Source organism: Kogia breviceps, chromosome 20 (assembly GCF_026419965.1).
Source record: "Kogia breviceps isolate mKogBre1 chromosome 20, mKogBre1 haplotype 1, whole genome shotgun sequence".
Classification (NCBI taxonomy): domain Eukaryota; kingdom Metazoa; phylum Chordata; class Mammalia; order Artiodactyla; family Physeteridae; genus Kogia; species Kogia breviceps.
The window spans coordinates 13,127,648-13,151,458 of record NC_081329.1 but is presented as its reverse complement, the minus strand read 5'-3'; the positions used below and the strand labels follow the sequence as shown (position 1 = coordinate 13,151,458).

General features: G+C 38.7%; 1 protein-coding gene across 1 annotated transcript; it reads right to left on the bottom strand.

Moving 5' to 3' along the window:
• Window positions 1-663: 663 nt before the first annotated feature.
• Window positions 664-22,822, bottom strand: F11 (coagulation factor XI). The gene is made up of 15 exons (XM_059049527.2): window positions 22,750-22,822; window positions 21,853-21,908; window positions 15,053-15,215; window positions 13,664-13,770; window positions 12,827-12,986; window positions 11,168-11,277; window positions 10,306-10,465; window positions 8,121-8,230; window positions 7,866-8,028; window positions 7,674-7,780; window positions 4,982-5,150; window positions 3,630-3,805; window positions 2,955-3,050; window positions 1,800-1,939; window positions 664-1,526 (listed from the first exon to the last, which is right to left on the bottom strand). The coding sequence occupies exons 2-15, from the start codon at window positions 21,905-21,907 to the stop codon at window positions 1,365-1,367; spliced, it is 1,878 nt and encodes a 625-aa protein (XP_058905510.1). The 5' UTR covers window position 21,908; window positions 22,750-22,822; the 3' UTR covers window positions 664-1,364.
• Window positions 22,823-23,811: the final 989 nt, after the last annotated feature.

Here is a 23,811-nt window from a genome sequence, read left to right as displayed (position 1 = left end):
CCGACAAATTCCTTTTTATCCCAGTCTTTGAACCTTCCCTAAACTCTCTTCTTCCTTAACTTCTCATACAACCTTGTGCCTCCCTCTCATTTCCACTTAAAATTATATGATATATTTTATACATGTGTAATTATTTTATTTTTGTGGCTCCTGCTAGCTAGACCAGAAGCTTCCAGAAGGTAGGGATCTATTTATTGGCTCACTACTGTATCCCACCAGCTCAGTCTGTTTAGGAAGTACTGCACATATTGGATTGAATATTGACATAAGTTGTTGACACGGATTGAAAACTGGTGGAGACAGCGAAAATTCTAGATTATTAAACTATATCAGCAACAATAACCAGGTAAATATTTGCACTATATCACCAGGTATATATTTACAGGGAACGCCCCAGTACTGAGAATACAGGGAGCCACTTTCAAGATGCTGAAGACGTTACTGTAACCATCCATTTATTCCCAAATCGTTTTCCCCGTAGTATGGATGTATTTTATTTTGATTTCTGTCCAATACATTTATCATCTATAAACGTAGATTTGTAAACCCACACTCACAGAGGCAGCTTATCTTAGGAGGTCTTTAGCTTACCCCCTTATCTTCACCAGCCCTCCCTACCCAAAACTTTGCAAATAAATATGAAATCCACGCACAAATAGTTTTCTAGGCAAGAACACCTTTAAGATTCATCCCCTAAGGTCCCACTTCCAGGTGAATTGCTGCTTTTAATCCTTTCCCATACAGAAATTCTGGAACCCACATTCACACTCACTCATAGCTTGTCTCTACCCAAACTAATTTAAAAAATATTAAAAAATGACATGACAAGAATTCTTGATTATTCTGAAAACCTGCCATCAAATTCAGTCAAGTTCTTTCTTTACAAAAGAGATGTGTGCGCGGACGCAGAGCCCGGAGTCTTGCGATTTGATGGTGACTGCCCTTGTTTCCATTTTCTCCAGTTCCCATTTTTTCATTTAACAAATCTTTTTACAGTGGTTTCTTTGAGCAGTTCTGCCCGATCCTTTGGTGCCACTACTTGATTCTTTTCTGGTCTGTCTGGGTATGTTTTCATCTTCAAATATCTCAAGCGTATAGTATTCCTTTGGCTCAGGAAAGGTGTAACCGACAAGCGAGAGACTGGATGCTGGTCGCCCTCTGATGATGGCGGAACTGGGAGTTTTGAGGATGACAGCTTTGGTGTGTTCTTACCAATACCAAGCCCCTCCGTCTGTTACAGTCTCAGAACTGTAGCCTGTGGAGGAAAATGATGGTGCCGTGCCTTCTTCGGTGACATCCAAACCCTCTTCCAGGGAATAATCTGGCTTACCCTTCCGGGAGTCAGGTGGCACGTGGGGACTCGTTCAAGCCGCGTGCGTTTTCTCCAAAATCCAGTCCACGTACTCGACCACATTGGTGTAAACACCTGGCCGCTCCCTTTGGCCGCAGCCTTCGCCCCAGCTCGTGATGCCTACCAAATGCCAGACCTCGTTGTGCTTACAAGACAGGGGGCCCCCCGAATCTCCCTACGACAAGTGGAGGAAAGAAAAGGCACGCAGATCAGTTCAGACACTTCTCATCTTAAAGACATTTTCATCGGAGTGATTTCACCTAAAATTCTGTCTTGGCCCTTTAATAAACTTCAGAGAACCGGATTTCTTGTTTTTCCCTCAGTCTATCGGATTTCAGGGTTAGGAAAACAAATCCACTGTGTTCCCCACTCACTGGCAGACAACTGCTTTTAAAATGCATTAAACATTCTAGTGTTAGTGTATTCAATTGGCTGAGAACACCGTTACCTTGCAGGCATCCTTCCCTCCTTCCTTGTAGCCTGCACAGACCATCTTATTAGTTATTTTATGCCCTCTGTATCCTGCCTGGCATTCTTCATTTGTCACCAAGGGTACCTGGGCTTTCAGGAGAGTATTTAGTATTTTGTCTGAAAAAAATTTTTAGTTTGTTAGTGGAACAACCACATATATAAAATATATATACAAATTTAAATATAAGTATATGTATTTAAAATCAAAACCATACCTATGTAAAAATCTAGAAGGAAAAAAAAATATTAGGTTTACTTCATAGACCTTTTATAATTACAGAGTATAGAGAAGATGTTATTCTCACTATTGTGAGTACCATTTTGTTAATGTTAATTAAGTCCAAAATTAATTATGGCTCTAACTGGAATTACTTCCCAGAGAAAATAATTGGATAACAGGCTAAGACATTTACCGAAAAGTGCTAGGTTTCGAATTAAACTGCATTAAAAATAGTGTCTTTAGGGCTTCCCTGGTGGCGCAGTGGTTGAGGGTCCGCCTGCCGATGCAGGGGACGCGGGTTCATGCCCCGGTCCGGGAGGATCCCACGTGCCGCGGAGCGGCTGGGCCCGTGAGCCGTGGCCGCTGAGCCTGCACGTCCGGAGCCTGTGCTCCGCAACGGGAGAGGCCACAGCAGTGAGAGGCCTGCGTACCGAATAAAATAATAATAATAATAATGTCTTTAAAGAGATTGTCATATTTATTTTTATTTTTATTTTTTTTGCGGTAGGCGGGCCTCTCACTGTTGTGGCCTCTCCCGTTGCGGAGCACAGGCTCTGGACGCGCAGGCGCAGCGGCCACGGCTCACGGGCCCAGCCGCTCCGCGGCACGTGGGATCTTCCCGGACCGGGGCACGAACCCGCGTCCCCTGCATCGGCAGGCGGACCCTCAACCACTGCGCCACCAGGGAAGCCCGAGATTGTCATATTTTAAATTTCCAGTCAAACAGACGAGGTGTCATCTTCACTTGAGTGATTTTTGTCTTTCCATCTTTATTAATATGCTTTCTGCAATTGAATAATGTTATTATTTTACTCTCATTTTAGCTGTATGAATTGATATAGCGGAAAAGCTTATGACTAAACTGTGTTCTGTATCCTGAGCTGGAGCACACAGAGAAGCATCATTTCTTACGTCTTAATCTTTGGTACCCCCATCCAGTCACCCAGCACTCAGTATACGTCACATTTCTATCTCCTTTGGAAGGTAGGCAGATGGGTCGTTGAGAATCTAAATTTTAAAAATCACAGTTTAATTATCGGAAACAAAATACGTGTTCTTTCCCAGGAAAAACTTCCTCCATGTTCTATTATTTAGTGTGTTCCCTATTTATTATACTCATTTTTTTTTGCCTCCTTGTCATACATTTTCATCCCTCGTGTTCAGCGTTATCTGTCACACATCCCAGGATGAGGGAACGAGAGGGACAAGCCACAGCCCTCTCCACTAACTCGGTCACTCTTGCGAGGTCTGTGACCCTGGAGAAATTGCTTCATCATCCTGACCCACAATCCTTTCTTCCTTAAAAAGCAGAGGAAAGTCATCTTTAATATTCCAGTTTATTATAAAGTTATGTCATTCTGTGCATCTGAAGAAGCCTGGGGACAGCTTACCATTTCACCCACACCCCAAAATAAGATGCAGTCGTCAGGAAAGCACATCAGTCTTAGACTAGCTTGGCATCCCCCTCCCCCTTTCATGACAATAACACATGGAGAGATTGCCAGGCTCTGGCCATGAATCTGGGCGTGTGAAACGTCATCTCCATGTAATCACTGTAGACAACTTTCTGTTTAAAATTTTCCATACCTGTGTAATTCATTGTCATTTCCAGTTTCAACAAGGCAATATCATATCCACTTTCTGCCATTTCATATTGATCATGAATTATTATTTCTTGAACCCCAAAGAAAGATGTATCCTCTTTTATTTCTGCTTGGTTTAAAATGCCGCTATAGACACGCAAAGCTTTAGGTGACTCTACCCTAAGGAGTAAGCAATCGAGGAAAATTCCTTTACCGAATAATTCCCAAGCATTTGAGGTACAGTGCTATTTAACTGACTGTTACTAACTGGGTAATATCTTCTGCCAACGGTGGGCTTTTAAGTGGAAAGAAGTGATTTTATGCTAAGATTTTTCAGTCACATAGTCCTCCTGTATGGAATGTCCTGGGCTATCATTTGCCTCATATTAAACACACAAAAATCAATGAATACTTTTTCTGCCTTTCAACACACACACACACACACACACACACACACACACACACACAGAGAGAGTTCTGGGGTTTAGTTTCATTGCTGGGCTTGTTGGCTGTGACCCTGAGAAATTCTCTTGGACTTTCTGGTACTCCTTTTTCCCTTATGTAAAGGGTAAAAGAGACTATTGACCTCAAATGAATCTTTGAGTAATAATATGAGTAAGTTGCATACTGATAAAATAAACCTACTAACAAAAACACAAAACTGTGTCTGGAAACAACCCAGAAGATACTGAGGTGCAAAGAGGGAGTTTGGCCAATTAAAATTCCCTGGGTTACATATACTCTGAATGCTCTCCCAATGGAGCTGTTACGTTTACCAGTATTGACATTGATTTAAGTAGAGAATCCAACTTGATGATGTATAATAAACTCTTCCTTAGGGGTCTAGAAACACAGTGGGAGAGAAAGAGAGAGAGATGGAGGGAGAATGAGAGAGGAGAGAGAGAGAAAGAAGCAGAGGAAGAAGAGGAAGGAAGGGGGAGGAGGAGGACAAAGGAGGAGGGGGCGCAGGGAGAGGGGGAAGAAGAGGGGGAAGAAATGGGAAATTAGATTCAGGGAGCAGGAGAATCCCTTCGAGGTTAGTTCTGGACCCAATGCCCAGACAGCGCACAGAAAATGATATGCTCTTCACAGGAAATAACCAGAGCCGCCCGGGGGATGTGTATACATTTAACTGGAAAAGTGGAATATTATGAAGTCAGACAGCCATATTCCTGCACCTGTTCTGATGCTGGTAGATCATGAGTGGCTCCTCCTTTTTGCTTTTTATCATTAAGACTGAAAATTAATTCAGCAAATAGGATAATTTACATCTTTAAAATTGTACTAAAATGCTAGGGATAGATTTAATTTTATGTGTGAGTATGGTGAACGAGTAAAAACAGCAGTGGTACTGACTCGCTGAAACAATGAGCAGCTGTTAATATCCACTGGTTTCCGATGATGGAGCCGCCACACAGGTGTCTCTGGGTGGGTGATGTGATGTGTAAAGTTATCTGCCATGGCCACTCTCCAAGAACAGACTTGGTTCCTCCAACAATTCTGGGCTTGATTTTTGTTGTACACACTACAACAGAAGGATTGCAGTGAGTTGGGTCCTAAATCTTCATTTTCCAACAGTACTTACGTTCCTTCAGGCACACAGGGAAAGAAACCTTCCCTGGATTCAATAATTTACCATGACCTTGACTTGAAGACACTTTAGAATCAAGTTGGCAAAGCACAACATGCACGTAAAAACTGAATGATGAGTCACCTTGTAGTCGCCTGCCCCCAAGTAATGCCTCATCTGGGGCGGCAAGTCAGTCTTACCCTCCATCAAATGCTAACCTCAATGGTTCTCTTAAAGCCATGGTTGTCAAGTGTGGCCCCCGACCAATGGCATCACCTGAGAATTTGTTAGAAATGCAAATTCGTGAGCGCCACCTCAGACCTAGTGAATCAGAAACTCTGACGGTGGACCCTAGTCATCGGAGTTTGCATCAGCCTCACTAACGTTTAAGAACTACTGTTACAGCGAGAAGTTCGGCCCCTTGCCCTCAGTTTGTGGCCTTTGTCCAGTTCCTCCCCATCCCCTTCCATCCCAGCTGCCCTTTGGTCCCAGTCGCTCCTGCTCCGCCACATGCAAACCTGGCTGCTCTTCTGTTTGTGAACTGCTTCTGCCCTTAGGTCTTGTTGACAGACTGGGGGTTTCTGCTCAACCTTTGATGTTTCCAAGGACTTTGATTCAAACTCGCCCTTCTGTTTTCTTTCTTGTCTTAGAAAATTAATAGATCAGTAACTTAAATATATTAAAAACAACTAAATAAAGACCTTATTAAGATGAGTTATAGGTCTTGGTGTTTGTTCTATTTGGTTTCTCAGTTCAAAAAAGTGCTTTAAATATTTGTTTTTAGCCTCACGCTTTGTGTTAAGAGATGTTTCTTTGAATGGCAATTGCTCTGAATCTTCACAAAGTTAAGTTATAGTGAAGACAAATGACAGTACACGATGTGATAAACATCTCCGTAGATATTCCCTCTCCTATTAGGGTATTATTCCATCTAATATAAAGCAGCAAAACCTAATTATCTAGTTTCACGTATTTCAGAAGATGCACTAAAAACACCTAAGATTTTATTTCCCTTTATCTTATATTTTCTGCTTTAGCTATCAATCTACACCTGATTTATTCTGTAACCTCTAGAGACCAGAGTCCCTAGATTCATTAGAAAAGAGCAGGAAGGAGGGTAGAGAATGAATTCTGCAATTAAAGGTATAAGTGCTGGTTCCCATTTTTTAAACTATGTCAACATCACTAACAGCAAAATTTGCTGCATCCTGTCTATTGCTTGGTAGAACCAAGACAACAGAATGATTGTAAATACTACTTCTTGTCTCAGGTAAATTTATTGTAAGAAAAACAGAGAATATATGAGATACAACTCAATTTACTGTCTTTTTAAAGAAGCTAGAGCCATCCAGATTCCCATCAGAGCCCCTCTAAGCCCTAGAAAGGCAGAATTTCCCAGCTAGGATGCTAGCATTGGATACAGTATACAGTAATATTGTATGTTCTATTATACAAAACAAGTTCTCAGAAGTTAAGGATTTATTCACCTCTCAGTAGAGCCAATATTTCTGACACGGAAGATTTTCATACTTTGAAATCTACGACAAAGCATAATTATCACTTCCATTTCACTCATTAAATCTCAGCTGCAACTTAATTTATACTGCATTACAATATTGGGCAGTCAGCAATAAAAGTCTAAAAACATGTAGTGTATGTAAGTCAATGAACATTTAAGTCATAATAGGTTATTGCAGTAATTTAGAGAGGAGTGTGTGTATTAGGCTCTTTCCTGTTTCATCCCTTACACAGTGTTGTTTGCCTACAAACCATCTTTTGTTTCTATGCTCAGAAATTGGCCACTGAAATGGAAGCACTGCTGATCTGATGTGTATTATAATTTTTATGTGATTATAGGTCTTGTTTAATATAGACAGTCTTTTTACTTCCACCCTACTATACTCATTGTTACAAATTAATAAGGTTTTACTGTAACTTTTGCTAATATTCATAAATGTGCAGAACACTTGCAGGAAATCTAAAGGCCTGGAGAAGGAGCCACTTGAATGTTTCTTGCACAGATACATAATTTTCCAAACATAGGATGAAAATTTATATTTGAATTAAAGATCAAGTAATAGCCAGTAGAAAGAAAACGACTCCTCTGGTTAACCAAGATGCTGGTTGATATTTCTATTATAAAGGATAATAAGAAAGATTATTGACCTTGATAACAACAATCAAACATAAAAATTATGGCTGAGCCTGAGTCTCACCAGGAAATACTGGTTATATGAATGTATCAAATTATAACACATATTCAGTTAATGCCAGGCAACACAGAGTTTAGTCAAAGCCCAATATTTACCTTTAAAACAGGTCAGCCTGAGTGATAGCAGTGAAAATAGCAGAAAATTGCATCTAAGTTCATTACTTCACTAATTTGCTCCCCTCTGTAGCTACTACTGACTCTCTCTCTTAGTCATGACATACTCAGTATACAGGGGATGTATTTCTTTCAAGTGACATCAAACTCACCATTATCCATTTTACATAACCTTAACGTATATCCAGAGATGTTTCCACTCCCATGAAGTATTTTAGTTGGAGATCCATTTGCAGAAAGTTTTAAGTAGCATTTACCCCTGCAGGTTGGAAACAAAGTGGTGTAAACATAATTCCTCCCTTCAGCTAGCTGGGGCGGCAGCGTCTGTGGAACTTATGTCTCACCTCCCTCCGTTGCAAGATTCTTGAGATGGAGAATAGGTAAAAAATTGGCAGCGGATGCTGTTGGTACATGTTTTCTGGCAGGCCTCGTGCCCGTGCGCGTCAACAATGTCCAGTTCTTCTCCCAGGAAATCAGTGTCGCGGTAGAATGAAGGATGGCAGAACGCTAGACAGCAAAGCGCGCGTCAGGTACGAGACGTGAAACCCCAGCGCGCGTTTGTTGATTCTCAGCCAGAAGGAAGAGCTTTCTTTGTTTACCTGGGACAGTGTGCCGGCAGTTTTGTAGACTAAAACCAGAAAGAGCTCTGTTCTTTCGAATGCGTGCGCTTGGCAACCCACTTGTAGACGTTTTAAGTAGACACAGATTTCTAGCAGTAAAAAGGGGAAACATAGAGCTATCATGTCAAACATATCAAAGAAGAAGACAGTTTCACAGCACATATGCAAGTCGGCTCCTGTTGGCATTTAATAGGGAAGTTGTTCCCATTTTGAAAGCACTATTCATAAATCACTGACGCAGACCCCATGATTCCATAGGTTGCAGACGGATTTACCAAACTGCCTCTAAATTGTCTAAGCTTGCTCTATGCAACATCACTGTTCCTAGTGCCTTACTTTGTTATTTCCTTTCTCTCAACTCTCCTAGACTATCTCAACGATTCAAGAATTGGCACGCTACCTACAAATCTGCTACGCAGAGTTTCTGTAGGCGTAGACAGGGATGAGCAAAATCCGCCACAGACTCCACACCCAGGCAGCATCTTTCTGGGAGGAAGTAACTCTTCCTAATTAGCACAAAATCACAGTCTGGAGCTGTGCTGTCCAACAGAATTTTCTGCAATGACGTAAATATTCCACGTCTGTGCCAGCCAATACAGTAGCCACTAGCCAGCCATATGCCGCGTCCTTGAAGTGTGGCTGATACAGCTGAGGAAATGGATATTTCGTTTTATTTAATGTTCATTAGCGCAAATTTAAGAAGCCGGGTCTTGGCTTGCAGCACCCACGTTCCTCTCTCACCTTGTAATGAGGATTAAGTGTGTTGCTCCTCTTATAGGTATTGATTGGGAATTTTATAAAAGGAATAAAAAAGAAAAAGAGCAGTGACTAAGACAAAATAACACATGACAAAGGCATCTTTCTAAGTGCTGAAGTTTATAATGCCTCAAGGCTCAATCTTTGACCTCCTCTCTTTCTCTGACTGCATTCAATTTTTTGGTGACCTCACCAGTTTCAATGGCATTAATTACCAGCTGTACCCTGGTGACACCTAACGCAGATCTAGGGCATAAACCTCCCTTGTTAAATCCCAGACTTCCCTTTCTAACCACCAATTCAGTATTTCTCTCTGGATGGCTACCAGGCACCTCTTGCCTCTTGAAATCATCTCTGTAAGAAATCTGCCCCCATCTCTTCACTGGCATTGCCGTCCTTCCAGTTTTCTTGGGCCAGAAATCTTGGAGCTGTCATTGACTCTTTACCTCACAGCTGGCATTCAATCCGTCAGCAAATCTTACTGGCTCTACATTGACAATATATCCCAGTCTAATCACTTCTCTTTTACTTCCACTCTGGTCCAAGTAGTGCAGGGTTTTTAATCTATTGAGTTGACTAATGGTATCCCCGCGTTTAGAACCATGTTGAGAAAATGAAAGTAACATATATTCCCATGTGACAAACCTAGCATTATACTTCCGGAATTATATCCTCGCTTGATAAGCAGGAACTCAGGGGCTTACTTTGGCTGGATGGCTCTGGGGGACACTCTCCCCAACAATGAACGGCAGTGTCAAGCAAATAACAAGGGCTCTGAGAATTCAGATTAAGCTAATACATACAGTCTAGGTTTTTAAGCAAATCATCTTAAGATGTCTTCTTCTTTTTCTTAGTGAATTGTGTTAGTGAGGGGCAGCAACCCCGGCAACCATCCCTTTGATGATCAAAGCAATTTCCTGCGCTTTGTTATGGTTTCCAATGTTAACACCCATCAGTAGGGGAGCAGGGTCTAAATTCTCAAATCTCCCTCCACCGTTACCCACGCTTCTGTTGGTGAAAGCCACCGTTCCACCCCTCTCCACTTTGGGTTTGACAAGTCACTGATATTTCCAATTCTTTCTGCTCCAGATTCAGTTATTTTAACCGGGCACTGAACTAAGATGCCTCCGAACGACCATCCTTATTTCCTTCATTCCTCTCAGAACTAGCACCTCTCTGAAGGCAGAGACCTCCCCAACATAAAGAAAAGCAAGAGTCCCGGGTAACACCAGATTTGCAGTCCATAGGAGGGGAATGGAAAGAAAGAGGAACTAGGAATTCTTCTTTGCAACTTTTATGTATCCTTGACAGACATTTAGATAAAATTTGGAGTTGCTCAGAGTTTTTAATGGTGGCTTTTGATCCACTGTTTGAAAAGATAACACACGACACAATCTTAACTCCTTACCTTTCAGATAGTATTGGCCATTCTTGAGAAAAGAAGGTAAAAAACAGACAGCTGGGGTGGTGAGTACAAATGCTGCGACAGACGAAAGCATCTGGGGCCATGACACTGTCAATGTTGCTGTCCGCAAACATGGTTCTAGGGAAAATGTCCCTAATACAAGCTGTACAACAGGAGAAACCGTATTTACAAAGTCAGTTCACCAGTAGCATCGGTAAAGGTAAAATCCCACTCATGGTATTTGTAAATTCCATATAAAAAGTTTGTTGGGGGATGAATAGGCAGAACACAGAGGAATTTTAAGGCAGTGAAAGATACTCTGAATGATACTCTAATGATGGAAACATGCCATTACATACTTGTTCAAACCCATACAACGTACAACTCCGAGAGTGAATTGTAATGTAAACTGTGGACTCTGGGTGACTATACATGTGTCAGTGTAGGTTCGTCAGTTGTAACCAATGTACCATCCGGCGAGGGTCGTTGGTAATAGGGGACTCTGTGCATATGTCTGGGCAGGGGGTAGATGGGAGATCTCTATCCCTTCCCCTCAGTTTTGCTGCGAACCTAAAACTGCACTAAAGAAACAAGGTCTTAGTAATTTTTAAAAGTTAGTTTATCCCAAGATCTTTTACACTTTTTAAAATTAGGATAACGGAAGTGATTGTTTTAAGCTTTAAATTCAAATATAAGCTTTAATCATATAGAACATAATGAATTCTTTCTCATGAAGAAAATGAAAGATCATTGGGTCCACTTCGTCCGTAAGCACAAACTGGTATCCTAAGTGATGCCCACCGTACACATAATCAGCACCTACTATTTAATGGCTAAACTACCTCATTAAGAAAGTGATAGTTACCCAGATTAGAAAGCGCACAGGGCTTCAGCGAAAATCCAGACGCCACGCCACGGAGCTTTGTGATGCTGGTCGGCATGCCCGTGTGGGTGTGCTTCAACAGACACACGTTACTAAACGAAGACCGAGAGGGACGAACAGTTTATCCCTCCAAATGCAGATAAGGAGAAACATACGCTAATAAGAAACTCACATTTAGAGATGGCCTAGGCATGATAGCTAAAGAATTGCTCTGAAAGGTATTGGCTTGAGAGACTAGGCAGCTGGTTTTGAGTCCTAACTCTGCCAAGAGCTGGTGGTCCTGTGAGTTTTGTCAACTTTATTTTTTCATCAGTAAAATGACAGCTTTAGCTGGGGGGGGGGCGGTGACATGTAGAGTAGAGGTGTAGGAATTGATGACTTCTCAAGCTCTTCTCAATTTCAGCATTTTAACTTTTTTATAATACATAGCAACTCACAATTTCCTGGCTTGCTGTTCATGCTGCATTGACTCTTAGAAGTAAAATATGTAAAAAGGTGTAGTTTGAACTGAGCTAAAGAAAAGCCATGAAAACTTAATTATTAATTTGAGGGTTTCATTCTGTGTTATCGTTGCTTTTCTTCAGACAAATCTTTGACGCTTTATTTCCACTCATCTCCTTTTTGTGAATGTGTAGAGCAGAATGTTAAAATCCAAATACCAGTCATTCGAACTTTTCTTTCATTGTTGGATTTCAGATAAGTGTAGTTTCCTATACGAATCCAGAACATCTCAAATATTTCTAAATTAAAAAGTTAATGATATTTTTCCCTAAAAATATTTTATAAGAGAAAAGAGATTAATCAATTACAGATCAGATCCTTTTATATATATATATATATATTTTTTAGATGTTGGGGGTAGGAGTTTATTAGTTAATTTATTTATCTTTGCTGTGTTGCGTCTTTGTTTCTGTGCGAGGGCTTTCTCTAGTGGCGAGCGGGGGCCACTCTTCATCGCGGTGCGCGGGCCTCTCACTATCACGGCCTCTCTTGTTGCGGAGCGCAGGCTCAGTAGTTGTGGCTCACGGGCCTAGTTGCTCCGCGGCATGTGGGATCTTCCCAGACCAGGGCTCGAACCCGTGTCCCCTGCATTAGCAGGCAGATTCTCAACCACTGCGCCACCAGGGAAGCCCCCCTTTTATATTCTTACACAGGAGGTTTATATCTGGAATATTTCTAAATCCAGTAGGGGGCAAGTTTTAAAATACTTCACATGGGTTTCAGTTACTTTGTCTCAGGTGGGGAACTGTTATTTGGAAGGATATCTGAGTAGCTTTTTCATTTTGATTCTATAGATTCATACTGTAGCATCCTTTAGGCTGAGAATGGAACTGTCAGACCACTGTAATTGTTTCAGAATTGCCACTTTAAAAAATGTAGCGCTCTTCAAATTAGCTAGGAGATGTATTAAACATTTTTTAAAAGCGTCATTGAAAGACAGACTCTGTACTACAAAATGAAATGCATCCAAGTTGGACTTTCAATGCATTTTCCGTCAAGAAAACTGGGAGTACTTATTATAGAATTGTCTTGTAGGGGTCAAAAATAAATATTTAACCCCTGCAAGTTGAAAGGGAAAAAAAAAAGAATCCCATTTTGTTTCTATCTAAGGTCCTTGGGCTCAGTCTACAGCTCACTCACCGATACTTTACACTTGGAAAGTGCTCTGTGGCGAATGTAAAAAAGTGACAGTGCATGTCATTCGTACACCTCTCTTGGCATTCCTGAGCACTGTTGGTAATAGAGCTGTTATGGTTCAGGCCCTTCATATGTAGGTCCACATAAATATCTTTGTTGCAGGCTGGAAATAAAATCAGAAAATATGGTTATCTTCCAGTCTCTGGGGGCAACTGATAATTCTATCTTAGCAACCGTCCCTCCAGATTTGCTCTTTCAATTCTTTCCCTGACTTTTCCTCAGAAGGCCTCTAGTTTTATTTTAATCTGCTCAACTCCTGCTCTCACATGGAAACAGTAAGAGAATGTCAGTGTCCTTTTTACGCTGCAGCAATATTAGACTTGTACATTTCTGCTTCAGCTTTATGAACTGGCGTCTCTTGTCTCCTCAACTCCACTGATGGACTGATTCAATAATTAACCTATTCAAGTATCTGGACTATCTCACCATTAAGACAAGGGTCATCTTAACCTTTATGGTTGCTTCCTTCCTTTGATTTGAATTAATATATTTAATAAGGACTTTCATATAAAACTTTAAGCTGGGAAGGAGAAAGAAAATAAATGAACGATGAACTGATGTAGTTAGATACGTCCTATGAGATAAATTTTAATGAACTATAAGGGGGTAAGGGGACATGTATGTATGCTAGTTTTTACTCTACGAGGAAAGAACTTCATTAGGAGACCTCGTTTCCATATGGCAGGGTTTTGTTCCATAGCCACAAAACCATACCTGAGGTAACTGCACATACACATCACAATAACTAGTGTATATATCAATTCTAGCGGGACATCTTACCACTTATTTGGCCTGAGCATTGTTTGGAGGAATATCCAGAAATTGCTCCCGTCAGATTGGCCGTTGGCAGTGTTTCTGCAGCACTGTCTTTCAGGATGCAAGTAAACCTGTTTTTTAAAAAAATAACATTACTGGGTGAAAGAAAATCTATGCTTTAAAACAATGGGTCTTAAAAGTCAGCACACGGAGAGTCAAAGAGAAGGAAACAAACTTCTCTATCTCATGCCAAAACAAATATATTCTTAGCAAGACTGTGAGTTTGTTTTCCATTCCAACATCCCGACATTGAAAAGATCACACGTGATGCTCCTTCCTAACTGGAAACAGGAGTGGGTGAACTACAGCCTGTCGGTTAAATGCAGCTCTCTGCCTGTTTCTGTACAGTTAATGAACTAAGAAGGGTTTCTATACTTTTTAATGATTACATTTTAAATCATTGTGCAAGTATTTATATAACATCCTTGATTTTGCCTCTGGACCCACAAAGCCTGAAACATTTACTCACTGCCTGTTAAGAAGAAGTTTGCCAATCTCTGTTGTAGATTCTAGAATAGTAAATTTTATAAGTTCAGAGCACTATGTAAATACTATGAATGCAGTAATAATGCACAAAGATGTTAATAACTTCAGTCTGCAGTAAAGCTTTCTTATTAAATTTTCAAGCTCAGTATGGAAACAAAAATGGTGGATGGAATGTCCTAAAATTTTTAAGAATATGACTATAGAGACGAAACCACCAGATGCTATTTGCAAATCTTAATAAGATTCTGGTTAATTGCTATAAATTACACTTGGGGGACAACTGAGATGATATAAAGGGATTCTTATTAATTTTTAATGTTTTTTGTGTAAGATAATGTATGTTGAAATATTTAGGGGTGAAGTGTTATGATGGTTTCAAATTATTTCAAATGGTTAGACATCTACACATACATAATAGGGAAGACAAAAATGGCAAAAAGTCTTGGGGGCGATAGGAATTCATTGTGCTATTCTTTCAAACTACCTTTATAAATAATGATTTTTTTCCTAATAAAATAATTGAGGGAAAAGTACCAGTTTAAATCATATCAAATATCAATAATCAATTGAAAAGCAAAGAACAAAATGATTAATTGGCATTAAAGCAGAAAGAAATCAGAGAGATAGTGTCATTAATATTGAGACCACAAGAAACCACACGGAGGGGCATGTCTGTTCCTCCTGACCTGCCTAAACACTACCCTTTTTTCTGTGGTATTTAATATTTCAATGGAAGGAAAATACATTTTCCATTTGTTAACATTAAATTTTATAAAATGGTAGACGGCAATTTATTGTTGGTAATTGTCTGTCTCTCCATCTGCTGTATAAAATCTATTTCCTCTATGTAGAAAAGCAAACATTTACCACTTGGTAGGATCTTCAGATGACGATTCAGCCATAAAAGTGAAGAGCAAACACCTTGGATGGTGGGTGCAGACTATTTGGCAGTGCTTGGCATTTGGTGTGAAAACAACAGTAATATCTCCTCCTTTAAAGTAGGCATCTTGGAACAGCTTGGTCACACACTCTGTGTTATAATACATGACACGTGTTATTGGGGATTTTAGTGAGCACATACCCAATCAGATAATAATCGCACAAAGGCAAGTGAAGTGGGGCTACTTAACAGGAAATATGCCTGAACATGGAAATCAGGGCAATAAAACCTTTTAGTTTATTGGATAAGCAGCCCCAGATAGAAGAGAAAATCACTAAATGGCACGTGTGTCTCAATGGGGCGGTGCTTCTCAATGACTGTCTTGGAGACGTGGGTGCTTTGTGAGCAGTTGATCCGTTTCTCAGAGCTTCACTGGCAAAAATGCTCACAGGTCTAGAATGACCTCTGCTTTTCCCTTTCCCCAGTGCTGCTCCGTGTCTAAACTCCATGTTTATATGAAACAAAGGCTCCACACTGATCACCTTCGGGTAGCATCCGATCGCCCTGGATGTGATAACGTACTACATCACCTCACTATATTAAACGGATCCCTTTTTTTTTGTTTGTTTTGTGTGTGTGTGTGTTTTGTTCTTGTTGTTGTTGTTTTTGTGTGTTAGTTTCTGCTTTATAACAAAGTGAATCAGCTATACATATACATATGTCCCCATATCCCTTCCCTCTTGCATCTCCCTCCCACCCTCCCTATCCCACCCCTCTAGGTGGTCACAGAGCACCGAGCTGATCTCCCTGTGCTATGCGGCTGCTTCCCACTAGCTAGCTATTTTACTTTTGGTAGTGAATATATGTCCATGCCACTCTCTCACTTCGTCCCAGCTTACCCATCCCCCTCCCCGTGTCCTCAAGTCCATTCTCTAGTAGGTCTGCGTCTTTATTCCCATCCTGCCCCTAGGTTCTTCATAACCTTTTTTTTTTTTTTAGATTCCATATATATGTGTTAGCATATGGTATTTGTTTTTCTCTTTCTGACTTACTTCACTCTGTATGACAGGCTCTAGGTCCACCCACCTCACTACAAATAACTCAATTTCATTTCTTTTTACGGCTGAGTAATATTCCATTGTATATATGTGCCACATCTTCTTTATCCATTCATCCATCCACACTTTATCCATCCATTCATGGACACTTCGGTTGCTTCCATGTCTTGGCTATTGTAAATAGAACTGCAATGAACATTGTGGTACATGACTCTTTTTGAATGATGGTTTTCTCAGGGTATATGCCCAGTAGTGGGATTGCTAGGTCGTATGATAGTTCTATATTTAGTTGTGGTTTTTTTTGCAGTACGTGGGCCTCTCTCTGTCGTGGCCTCTCCTGTTGCGGAGCACAGGCTCCGGATGTGCAGGCTCAGCAGCCATGGCTCACGGGCCCAGCCGCTCTGTAGCATGTGGGATCTTCCCGGACCGGGGCACGAACCCATGTCTCCCGCATCAGCAGGCAGACTCTCAACCACTGTGCCACTAGGGAAGCCCTATTTGTAGTTTTTTAAGGAACCTCCATACTTTTCTCCATAGTGGCTGTATCAATTTATATTCCCACCAACAGCGCTCCACACCCTCTCCAGCATTTATTGTTTGTAGAATTTTTGATGGTGACCATTCTGACTGGTGTGAGGTGATACCTCATTGTAGTTTTGATTTGCATTTCTCTAATGATTAGTGATGTTGAGCATCCTTTCATGTGTTTGTTGGCACTCTGTATATCTTCTTTGGAGAAATGTCTGTTTAGGTCTTCTGCCCACTTTTGGATCGGGTTGTTTGTTTTTTTGATATTGAGCTGCATAAGCAGCCTGTAAATTTTGGAGATTAATCCTTTGTCAGTTGCTTCATTTGCAAATATTTTCTCCCATTCTGAGGGTTGTCTTTTGGTCTTGTTTATGGTTTCCTTTTCTGTGCAAAAGGTTTTAAGTTTCATTAGGTCCCATTTGTTTATTTTTGTTTTTATTTCCTAAATGGACTAGTTTAATTGACCTACAATACTATGTTAGTTCCTGTCACACAACATGATTGGATGTTTCTGTATATTTCAAAGTAATCATCATGACAAGTCTAGTTACCATCTGTCACCATACAAAGATATTACATAGTTATTGACTGTATTCCCCACACTGTACATTTCATACCTGTGACTCATTTATTTTGCAACTGGAAGTTTGCATCTCTTAATCTCCCTCACCTGTTTCTCTCCTCCCCCTATCCCCCTCCCCTCTGGCAACCATCTGTTTATTCTGTTTTTCTATGACTATTTCTGTTTCGTTATGATTGTTCATTTGTTTTGTTTTTTAAGAACTAATATGGTCTTGTGGGTCAATTATACTTTAAAAACAAACAAACAGATTCATTTAGAAAGAGATCAGATTTGTGGTTACCAGAGGCTGACATTGGAGAAGAGGGGAATTGGATGAAGAAAGTCAAAAGGTACAAACTTCAAGTTATAAGATAAATAAGTACTAGGGACATAATGTACAACATAAGTATAATTACCACTGCTGTACATTACATATGAAAGTTGTTAAGGGAGGAAATCCTAAGAGTTTGCATCATTAGAAAACATTTTTTTCAATTTCTTTAATGTATCTCTATGAGATGATGGACGTTCTCTAAACTTATTGTGGTCATCTTTTCACAATGTATGTAAGTCAAATAATCATGCTGTACACCTTAAACTTGTACAGTGCTGTTTGTCTACTATACCTTAATAAAACTGGAAGAAAAATAAAAACCAAACAAATAAATAAATTGGCAGGAACATGGACTTTAGACTGTTGGAAAAATTATTGAATCCCCTTCCACTGAAACCATAAGTAAGTTAAAAATACAAACAAAGCTAAATTGCATAAAATTAAAATTTTCTTCTGTTTCTAGAAAGAGATATTGAATATTCCAGATTGTGGAGTTTTAGGTCATTATTACTTAGTCACTGAATAAAAGTGTTGTAGTTTTAAATTTTGGTATATCTTTATTGACTAATACTACAATATAACCCTTAGTTTTCTTAATATAAAAACAAATATATAAATATATATAACAAAAATAAAATATTTGGACAGAGTAAAATATCACTTAAATTTATTGTAGCAAAAATAAAATAAATAAAAAATAACTAATTTCTATTGTAGTAATAACCAACATACCAATAAATATGTGGGAAAGTATATAGGTAAAAAACAGTAGAAATTATCACTAAGGCTTCTAGGATTATACAGTCCATGGACTTAAATGGGGGCAAATTTCATCTTTATTTTCCCTAGCTTCTAACTAAAATATGGCATATCTTTCCATTATTAATGTAAGAAGAAACTGCATTAGGGTTCACAGTATCTGTGCCTTTGTCATAATAAAAATCGCAGATTTAAAAACACTATAGTTGCAGATATCTCAAAATATCATTATCACTCATTACCAGTTTGATGGTAATTACTCTGCAGTTTTAGACCCACCACTAAATCTTATTACATAAAGTGTTAATAAGAAGCACATCTATTTTTATGTACATTTTTTAATAGGTTAACTAACTATATTTAAATATAGTTTATTTGTTTGGTAATCCTATGTATTTTCACTTCATTTCTTTAAAACATTATTCTGAGGATGGGGTCCAGTTCACTAAACTGCCAAGGGATACATGGGAGAAGAGAGTCAAGGACCCTGCCACAGCTCTCCTCAAAAATCCACCCCATATTCCTTCTATATTACCCATCTATAACCTCTCTATATAACATGATTTTCTCCAAAATTGGCAGCTCCCTGAGGATGACCTGCGGGTGAACAGAATCTTTTTCCTCTCCCCAGGCTCTGTGTTGCTTCTAAGGAAGCTGTACGGCAGCCTCCATTAATGGAGGGTCTGTGTGCACCTCGAAATAGTCCCATTGACCAAGGAAGTCCCACCTCTTAGTGCAAAGCAAGCATGCTACGTTAAAATGTTACTTTTAAGAAGCTTATTACTTATTTGGTAAATTTAACAGATTTTACATGTTTAATATAGGTGCTGTATTTCTTAAAATATACCACCTACTAACTGGATCATTTAAATTTACAAGGCAGATTGATTTTCAAAATCCAAGCACAGCTTCTTAGTGCCAGTAAAAACTGGTTAATCTGTTTTTGGTGAACTAGAAAGTGCCTGTTTTTGTATATTGACTTTGTATTCCAGAATTCTTGCTCGTATAATTTATCGGCTCAACTAATTTATGTTTTGATTATTTTGGATTTTTTGAGGGACACAATCATATCATCCATGAACAATGAGAGTTTCTTTCTCGTCCTTTACCTTTTACTTCTTTTCTTTTCTTATTGCAGTGACTAGGCCAGTATAATGTTTAAGGTTAGTAATGGTGAGTATTCTTATTATCAATTCCTAGGAAAAACTTTCAGTATTTCACTATTATTAGCTTTCCTGAAGATTTTTGGTTTAGACTTTTGTCTATTTGTTTCTTTAAAGATATCCTTTAACAGAAGAGGGAAGCTCCCTTTTACTTCCAGTTTGCTAAGAATTTTTATCATAAGTGGAATTTTATCATATATTTTTTCTGCATGTATTTTAAATTATTATTTTTTATTGTAGTAACATATATGTCTCCAGAACTTTTTCCTCTTCCCCAACTGGAAGTCTGTATCCATTAAACACTGCCTATCCCTCCTCCCCTCCAACCCTGGCAACCACCATTCTACTTTCTCTATGAAATTGACTACTCTATATAACTTACATAAGTAAAATCATACAGTATTTGTTGTTTTGTGACTGGCTTATTTCATTTAGCATAATATCCTCAAAGTTCATCCATTTTGTGGTATGTGTCAGAATTTCCTTCCTTTTTAAGCCTGAATAATATTTCATTATTAATGTGTGCATACCACATTTTATTTATTCATTTGTTGATGGATACTTAGGTTGCTTCCACTGTTTGGCTATTGTGAATAATGCTGCTATGAATATATCTTTTTGAGATTCTGCTTTCATTTATTTTGGGCGTATACCCAGAAGTGGTTCGTCCATTGATTTTTGAACACTAAACTAATTTTTCATTCCTGGAATAAACCCAAACTTGTCACAATGTAATCATCCTTTTTGGGTTTCTTTTAACATACTGCTGGGTTACGTTTGGTAATTTTTTTTGTTTCTGATAATTTCATCTACATTCACGAGGAAAAAAGGCCTATGATTTGTCAAAATGTCATAATATCCCTGTTTCAATGTCCTTGTCATGTTTTGGTATCAAGATCACACTGGCCTTACAAAATGCTTTGGAGACTGTGACTAAGTTAAGCTTCCCTGATATATGTTTGTTTTTCAATTAATTAATTTCTGCTGTTTTATTTTTTTCTTCTTTCTAGTTTTTTTGCTTTTATTTTGCTATCCTCTTTCCATCGTCTTAAACTGGATTCTTACATCATTAATTTTTAGTTTCCCTATTCTAATATATGCATGTAAGTGTACACACTTGATTTCAGCACCAATTTAGTTATGTCCCAAAGTTTTGATAAGCCATATTTTCATTATTATTTAATCCAATACATTTTCTAATTTCCATTGTGATTTCTTCTTTGACCGATATTTATTTAAAAGGGTATTATTTAATTTTGAAACATTTGTGATTTTCCAGTTGTCTTTTCTTGCATTTTATCTCAATTCTATTGTGATTGGATAACATGTTCTGTAGAGTTTTAATCCTTTAAAATTTGTTGAGACTTGTTTTAGGGTCTTTTATGTGGTCAATTTTTGTAAATGTTCCATATGCATAGGTAAAGAATGTATATATGTAGAGATGCAGTTGTTGGGTCCAATGTTCAAACTATGTCCATTGAGTTACTACTGACCTATCAATTAAATAACAATACTATTTCATAATGATGACAATGAAGGAATATAATAACCTGGATAAGAATCTTGTCACAAAGAAAAATGAAATTATGAACTGTAGTGAAATTTGTTTTATTTTAAATCTCTTTACCTGGATTTACCATTTTCCACATATGCCAGAAAAAAAGTTTACTGTGCATTAAATGCAAGCAACAGTAGCAGAAATTAAATGTAATGCTAGCAACAGTAGCAGAAATTAAATGTAATATATGTAAGGTTTTTTTTAAAAGGAATGCTTAAACTTTCATTTTAAATAAAGAATAAATATAAGGGCTAAAAATACTTGAACTGATATGTCCATCTGAATATTGGTTAAGTAATTTATAAACAAATTTAGTGGACATGATGTAGAGTGGAGAATTCACAGCAGTGATTAAATTATTGAATATGTAGGAATATTTGCATTTTGGGGGACATTTTTCAGTCCAAAATTGCCTCTGTGTGCGTGTGTTGCATTGAACTGACTGCTTTATGGAAAATTGACTAATCAGTGAGGCAAGTCAAGATTTCTGCTTTTTAATATTGTCTTAAATATCATTTAAATGTGTGATATAGATTTAGACATAAACATAGTATAGATGTAGATATAGACATAGATTCTTACTATCATGAACAATTCCTTTACCTCAGTTCCCTTCCCTGCTTTGAAAAACCCTGAAGGCTTAAGCAGAAAATAAATAAAAAGACTTTTATTTCCTTCCCTGGAGTAGATGGCATGGAATTCTCCCACATCTATGGGTACAATAGTGTGATTTTCCTCTCTGGGCTTATACCCTTCTGTTTTCTCATCCACAAGTCAGGGAACCAAGCTATTCCCAGTCCATACTAAAGATAAAACTCTACTTACCACCAGAAACTGAGGCAAATAAAATGAAATGTACCATTTGATATAATAAAGTCATCCTACAAAAAGAAAAATGTACATGTGTTAGAACACAAAATGTGAATTTATAATTAATTTACTGGTATCAGAGTTTACAAGAAATACGGAGGGAGAGGAGTAGTTAATTCAGTAGTGTTCACAGAGCTCCTGTCGTAAGCTGAGTTTTATCTTTCCCCACCCCTGGAGTGTTCCTCAGCATGGCCGTGTGTGCAGTGGTCAACACGTTCACGGTTGGGAAGGACGGAGGGCTAAAAGGGAAGAGTCCTCTCACTTTCCTCCCTTCCCTCCCTCTCCTCCGCCTCCAGCCCGCTATTAATCAGACATTTCTCACTGCCATCATCTGACCCTCTCCCCATCCCAATTTTTCCATTTCTTTCAATTCATTTCCTTTCTTTCCATCTTTGAAGTTTCTTTTCTAAATCTATCAAAGAAGCTATAAATGATTTTTTACTAACAAAATTTTCTAATTTAAAAATTATGTTACAAATCTATTCCTAGGTTGTCTTGGTCACTCATACATGTTTTTATCCCCCAAAAGCCCTGAACTGACAGCTCTATGAAAATCCTGCTATGTGACGAGTCAAGTCTTCTGATTTGTTCATATTGCTCTTGAAAATCTTTTTAACTTGTAAAATACTTGCTATTGAATACAAACTATTACTCTTCTTCCGTTCTGCATCTCCTCCCACATTGCTTATGGTTATTAACTAAAAACCTCCAAAATGTTAAATCAGGCACATTTTAAAAATCAATCATGGTCTATTGTAAAAAAATTTTCAAACCCCATGGTACAATAGAAAAGGGCACTTCAAGGAATAATTGCTTGAGCGAAATCTCAAATAATAATTTTTGAAATCATACCTGAAACTTCTTGTTTGCTGCAATTCTTAATAAGAATGTCTTCCTTTTTCCAAAATGGTTTTCATCCTCCTCTAAATGAGTTTTTGCAGGTAATGTTCACTTAACTTTAATATTTACTTTTACTGGTTCCCAGTGTGATGTAACATTGTCTCTTTGTACAGCATTCCTGTGAAAGTCCTTAAAATCTTTGCATATCAAACACGCACCTTGGTAGAGGTGCTTGCTTTTTCAATACATTATTTTTTTTCTCTCTCATTTTACTATGCATTCAAACAAGTGACATACAGAGAAGCTTAGAGAACTTGAATTTGCCCATGTGCCTTAGCACTTGGTCAAACTCACAATTAGGATGCCTGCTGGCCAAAGCTGCACTTAACCACACTTTCAAATAGCAACTGTTAATCATTAATTCCAGGCTAACTTGAGTCTCACCTTTTAAAAAGAAAACAAGGGAAGTCTGATGGACTTGCTGATGCTCCGAATAGCAGAAAAATGAAACTCAGCTGTTCGGGGGTTACAGAGTGTGTAGAAAGTAAGGGGCCGATTGTAGATGCCCTGCTCTTCTGCAATCACAGTTTCCATTTATATAGTGTTCCCTCCTCAGAGGCCTGGGAAGGTAGGATTTGTTCTAATGAACCCAGATCTTTTTTATCCCACTTGCAAACACTGAATGCCTTTAGACTTTAAAATTCTTTTAAAAAAATGGAAAAATATGTGACTTTCATAGCTTTCCTTTTTAAAATTTTTTATTTTTGAGTGCGTTGGTTCTTCACACGGGCTTCTCTAGTTGCTGTGAGCGGGGGCTACTCTTTGTTGCAGTGCGCGTGCTTCTCATTGAGGTGGCTTCTCTTGTTGCAGACCATGAGCTCTAGGTGTGTGGGCTTCAGTAGTTGTAGCACACAGACTCAGTAGTTGCCGCATGCGGGTCCTAGAGTGCGTGGGCTTCAGTAGTTGCGACCTGTGGGCTCAGTAGTTGTGACAACGTTGTTATGATAGACATAAAATGAGACTGTCTCTCTCTGTCTCCAAATATTGAAATAAGCCAAGTAAACTGGCAACACT

Bases quoted from the DNA above. Each gene is read 5' to 3' on its own strand.
- F11 (XM_059049527.2), bottom strand. From the start codon at position 21,907: ATGACTTTATTATATCAAATGGTACATTTCATTTTATTTGCCTCAGTT. The intron at 3,806-4,981 runs GTCAGTACCACT...CTTACTCCTTAG, and splicing joins GCTGCTCATTGTTTCAGCGA to GGTAGAGTCACCTAAAGCTT. The intron at 1,940-2,954 runs GTAAGAAATGAT...AATTTTTTTCAG, and splicing joins GGGGTACCAAAGATTAAGAC to ACAAAATACTAAATACTCTC.